A 6,000-nucleotide genomic window follows, 5' to 3' on the forward strand; every position below is an offset into this window, starting at 1 on the left:
CAGGGCAGACCAGGCCAGATCTGTGGAGTTAGCTAACGGCCAGGGCAGACCAGGCCAGACCTGTGGAGTTAGCTAACGGCCATGGCAGACCAGGCCAAACCTGTGGAGTTAGCTAACGGCCAGGGCAGACCAGGACAGACCTGTGGAGTTAGCTAACGGCCAGGGCAGACCAGGCCAGACCTGTGGAGTTAGCTAACGGCCATGGCAGACCGGGCCAAACCTGGGAGTTAGCTACGGCCAGGGCAGACCAGGACAGACCTGTGGAGTTAGCTAACGGCCAGGGCAGACCAGGACAGACCTGTGGAGTTAGCTAACGGCCAGGGCAGACCAGGACAGACCTGTGGAGTTAGCTAACGGCCAGGGCAGACCAGGACAGACCTGTGGAGTTAGCTAACGGCCATGGCAGACCAGGCCAAACCTGTGGAGTTAGCTAACGGCCAGGGCAGACCAGGACAGACCTGTGGAGTTAGCTAACGGCCAGGGCAGACCAGGACAGCCTGTGGAGTTAGCTAACGGCCAGGGCAGACCAGGACAGACCTGTGGAGTTAGCTAACGGCCAGGGCAGACCAGGACAGACCTGTGGAGTTAGCTAACGGCCAGGGCAGACCAGGACAGACCTGTGGAGTTAGCTAACGGCCAGGGCAGACCAGGACAGACCTGTGGAGTTAGCTAACGGCCAGGGCAGACCAGGACAGACCTGTGGAGTTAGCTAACGGCCAGGGCAGACCAGGACAGACCTGTGGAGTTAGCTAACGGCCAGGGCAGACCAGGACAGACCTGTGGAGTTAGCTAACGGCCAGGGCAGACCAGGCCAGACCTGTGGACTATGCACTATTAGTGGTGCTCCAGGTAATCAAAGGAAAGAAGATAAACATGGCGGCGGCTGCCGTCTCTGATCCATCATCATGCTGGAGGGAGGGAGTCAGGGAGGGAGGAGTGTGTCTGGGCTTTTGTTTGTGTTTACGCTGGTGGAGATATGCCCTGTCAGCTCACGGAGACACCATTACTTACACTAATTGGTTCGCCACCGCCAGCTTATATCTGAATACCGGTGCTCTCTTTCCTGGTTCCTACACTTTCCCTCTCTCTCTTTATTTCTCTCTCTCTCTCTCTCTCTGCAATGTCACTCTCTCCATTTAGTATATTTCTCTTTTCTCCTTCATCATGAAAATGGGGTACATGAATGATGGTGGGTAAATGCCGGGAAAGATTACCTGGTAGCGAGCTACTTAAGGCTGTCAAGGAGTGCTCTTGTTACTTTATACTTCGATAAATACAAAAATAAATAAATAAATAAATGGATAAATGAGTAAATATCCGTCAATAAATAAGAGGGGATCTAATGAGTTCTATGTTGATCGCTGCCTGTTTCAATCGCAATACCAGGAGCACTCAGCTTTTGAAATACAAATCTCTCTCTATCCCTCTTTCTTCCCCTCGCTCTCTCTCCATCTCTATCCCTCTTTCTTCCCCTCTCTCTCTCCATCTCTATCCCTCTTTCTTCCCCTCTCTCTCTCCATCTCTATCCCTCTTTCTTCCCCTCTCTCTCTCCATCTCTATCCCTCTTTCTTCCCCTCTCTCTCTCCATCTCTCTCTCTCTCTCTTTATATTTCTCTCTCTCCTTCTCACTCTCGCCCCTCCATTGCGTCGTTAGTGGTGTGTATGACACTTCATAAACGATACACACTCCTAGTGAAGGCTCTTCTAATGGAGTGTATGGTGCTCATTACTCGGGGAGAGGAGATGCTACTGACTGACTGCTGCTGGTGCTTCTGCACAGGTGTTTTCTCTTGACAGATGGAGAGGCCATGGTCGCATAAGGGTGTTGAACTCAGAAATAGAATCCATAGAAAGGGCTTGGAACCTCTAACCCTGGCAATTTGACTGGTAAACTCATGGGTACTCTCGCAATGGCTGCCTGGTATTGTGATCATTTCCATGGTAATTCCATTCTGTTTCTATGGTTTAACTGGACAGGAAGTGTCTGTCCTCTGGCGGCCAATTTAGAGAGACTGTATTATACGAGTGTCACGACATGGAGAGCTAGATAGTGCAGGAGTGAGGAGCCATTAAGTGACCAGAATGACCTTGCTATAGTCTGTCTGTCTGTCTGTCTGTCTGTCTGTCTGTCTGTCTGTCTGTCTGTCTGTCTGTCTGTCTGTCTGTCTGTCTGTCTGTCTGTCTGTCTGTCTGTCTGTCTGTCTGTCTGTCTGTCTGTCTGTCTGTCTGTCTGTCTGTCTGTCTGTCTGTCTGTCTGTCTGTCTGTCTGTCTGTATTCACTTCCTTCTGTTTTATATCTTATATCTTATTGTCCTTTTCTCCCTCTTTCTCTCTCCTTCTTTCTTTTTCTCTCACTCTCCAGATCTTTTTAGATTCCAACACAATTCGGCTGGGGAACATTCCTCACGGGACAGCGGCAGACCCGCTGCACGGGGCGCCGGGCACCACGTACCCCAAACAGACTGTGTACGAGCTGTGCGTGTGCCCAAGCGGCAAGCTCTATCTGTCACCGGCTGAGAAGGGCTCCACCTGCCAGACGACCAGCAACGTGTGTCTGTGGAGCTGAGAGAGGGGGGGCCAGCGGACCGCTGAACACCAGAAAGGCCTTCCCCTCATTAGGATCCCAGTCCAGGATACCAGGACCCCAACAGACCCTGATCCCCATCCATACTGTTCCCCCATCCATCGATAGATTTACTTTCTTTGACAGACATTCTTCATTTTCTTTCTTTCTCTGTGGTCTCTCTCTCTTTCTCTCTTTCTCATCTCTCTCTTTCTCATCTCTCTCTTTCTCTCTTTCTCATCTCTCTCTTTCTCTCTTTCTCATCTCTCTCTTTCTCTCTTTCTCATCTCTCTCTTTCTCTCTTTCTCATCTCTCTCTTTCTCTCTTTCTCATCTCTCTCTTTCTCATCTCTCTCTTTCTCATCTCTCTCTTTCTCATCTCTCTCTTTCTCATCTCTCTCTTTCTCTCTTTCTCATCTCTCTCTCTCTCTTTTCTCATCTCTCTTCTCATCTCTCTCTCTCTCTTTCTCATCTCTCTCTCTCTCTTTCTCATCTCTCTCTTTCTCATCTCTCTCTTTCTCATCTCTCTCATCTCTCTTTCTCATCTCTCTCATCTCTCTTTCTCATCTCTCTTTCTCATCTCTCTCTTTCTCATCTCTCTCTCTCTTTGTATTACTTTTCCTCTTCCTCTCCGTCAGTTGTTATTTCTTTCTCTTACCCTCTCTGTCGTTCTCTCTCCTGCTCTCTTTCTCCTCCCTTCTTCATTTCTCTCTCACAGTCCTCTCAAACAAAGAAGAAAAATCAGGAATCCCTTGAAAAATGAGGCTTGGGGAAAAAGCCCCTTCTTCCAAAATTTTGATGGAACAAAAAAACGATATGAAGTGACAATTTGTTTTCTCCTTTTTTTTCTATTTTTCTATCGTTCTCAGATGGGGAATGAGTGTTGCGCCGCCGCCGGGCCGAACTTGAACCGAGAGATTTAGGTGGACTGATTTGTTTTTCTAAGAAAGCGATACACAGGTGCCTTTGCTATTGTTGGTAAAGCACATCACCTCCAACGTTCTCATCCTCTTCAATGGACCATCGTTAACTCACTGGAAAACTAACTGTCTTTGGCTTAAAGCCTTGTCCAAATCTCTACACAGACTTCAAGTACAGTTCTTTTTTTTCCCTCTGATGTTTTCTTGATTAAAAAAAAGCACAAAATTATGCCATGTATATAACAATACCAATAAAATGAAAAATAAAACTATATTGTTTTATAAACACATCCTGAATCTGGGAATGCTCCAGGGTTGACTCTACTTTTTAATTTGAAGTGCTATGGTCATGTGTTTGTTCTACATTTTGAGGTTGTGGCCAATTTCCCTGCTCTGAAATCATGGTCTAATGTAACATATAAAGTAATATTACAACAAAGTGCAGTGATTCTCCTTTGTCTGTCAGAGCTGAATCACTAATCACTATCACTTATTTTACCAGGTAAGTTGACACAACACATTCTCATTCACAGCAACGACGTGGGGAATAGTTACAGGGGAGACGAGGGAGGATGAATGAGCCAATTGGAAGCTGGGGATGATTAGGTGGCCATGATGGTATGAGGGACAGATTGGGAATTTAGCCAGGACACCAGGGTTAACACCCCTACTCTATGATAAGTGACATGGGATCTTTAATGACCACAGAGAGCCAGGACACCCGTTTAACGTCCCGTCCAAAATATGGCACCTTACATAGGGCAATGTCCCCTTCACTGCCCTGGGGTAGCATCACCATGGACAGTATTCGACTACAAATACAAATATTTTAGGCTTTTAATCCTATTGAACAATACAGACTTATCATATAAGGTTGGTATACCCACCTGATGTTTATTTGATTAGGATGATATACTCATTTTACCCTCACAGGACTCCAGTACGTCCCACTTCTGCCACATTAAGGTTACCTCATACAGCCTCCATCCAATCAGGACGCCCTCTGACAGTAGCAACAGCAACGTTTGGCCAGTCTGGAAACAACAGTTGGGTTTGTTGTGAGATGGGACTGGGGCCAGGATTCAAACCAAATGCGCCGACATTGCACTACACTTGACTTTTATTGAAGGTAATTTCACTGACTTTCACAGAGATCGTATTTGCGGTAAACACAGCAGATACCGGCTTAAACATAAATGACCTTTTTCAAGTCAAATGTAGTGAGATGTAGGAGCCTTGTGGTTTGTTTGTATCCCCTTCCCAGTCTCTTTTGAGTCTTGGTCAAAAGTAAGGAAACTGGGGAGAGTTATGATATTTAACTATCCAACTACAAACAATATGGACACAATATGTTATGTAAGCATTAAGTGGATACATTGATTTAAAAAAAAGAAAAAGCTATTTATTAAAATTCACATGTATGTAAATACACAACCACATGTTTTAATAATGATTTAAAGGTATATATAAATATATATATATTTTCTTAGATTTTATGCAATGTGTTTGTAAGATTGTTGTAAAATGGCAATATTATCCAATGACAAAATGTGTTTGGAGTTTTATTTCCTGTTGTACGCTAACTGTTTTCCTGCTTCCTTTGCATCCACACCAGAAGGTTGAAGATCTAGACATAGAAACGTACAAGGTGACTCCGGTCATAAGCCATAGCCTTTGGTCGATTCATCAAGTGGTGGTATGAGAATAACGGTGGACATAATTAAACGTCTTTATTTGGGAAAAGAAATGTAAACGTTCTGCCATTGGTTTGTTCCCCACGGCAGTTACGTATACTGCACAGTAGATGACGTGAAACGGTCAGCAGTGAGTAGTCATTTTAAAAGACTTCAATCTCAACAATGCCACCAGGCCAGGGTCTAACATGTATTTAAAACCAGAGTGAAACAACAGTGGGTCAGTTTCATTGTCAGTTAGACACTCGCTCCACTTTGCTTTTAAAGCCGCCAATGTTCTCCACTTGATCATATCAAATGTCACTTTTTCATCGTCTGTTTCAGTGTCACATTATGTGAACAATGTCATGTTATTGAACGGGAAAATGAGGAGGAAGCAAAGACTCTTTTTCTTTCCCTTTTTCCTTCTTGCCATCTTTCTAACTCCCCCTCTTTCTTTCTTTCTTTCCCTCCCCCTCTCCCTTCCCCCCGCCCCTCCCCCTCTCCCTTCCCCCGCCCCTCCCCCTATCCCTTCCCTCCGCCCCTCCCCCTCTCCCTCCCCCCGCACCTCCCCCTCTCCCTTCCCTCCGCCCCTCCCCCTCTCCCCTTCCCTCCGCACCTTCCCCTCTCCCTTCCCTTCCCTCCGCACCTCCCCCTCTCCCTTCCCTTCCCTCCGCACCTCCCCTCTCCCTCCCTTCCCTCCGCACCTCCCCCTCCCTCCCTCCCTTCCCCCCCCCTCTCCCTTCCCCCGCCCCTCCCCCTCTCCCTTCCCTCCGCACCTCCCCCTCTCCCTTCCCTCTGCCCCTCCCCCTCTCCTTCCCTCCGCACCTCCCCCCCCTTCCTTT

The 6,000-nt window shown here is 47.0% G+C and overlaps 1 protein-coding gene across 1 annotated transcript in view; it reads left to right on the top strand.

The window, feature by feature from the left end:
* The window catches only part of LOC121846204 (zeta-sarcoglycan-like), a 105,364-nt gene extending 102,566 nt beyond the window's left edge, over positions 1-2,798 (top strand). The window contains exon 6 of the mRNA XM_042319739.1: positions 2,363-2,798. Within this exon, the coding sequence (XP_042175673.1) occupies positions 2,363-2,566 (204 nt within the window). The 3' untranslated portion in view covers positions 2,567-2,798. The remainder of the gene's footprint in view (positions 1-2,362) is intronic.
* The last annotated feature ends 3,202 nt before the right edge of the window (positions 2,799-6,000 follow it).

This window comes from Oncorhynchus tshawytscha, linkage group LG03 (genome assembly GCF_018296145.1).
Source record: "Oncorhynchus tshawytscha isolate Ot180627B linkage group LG03, Otsh_v2.0, whole genome shotgun sequence".
NCBI classification, from domain to species: Eukaryota; Metazoa; Chordata; class Actinopteri; order Salmoniformes; family Salmonidae; genus Oncorhynchus; species Oncorhynchus tshawytscha.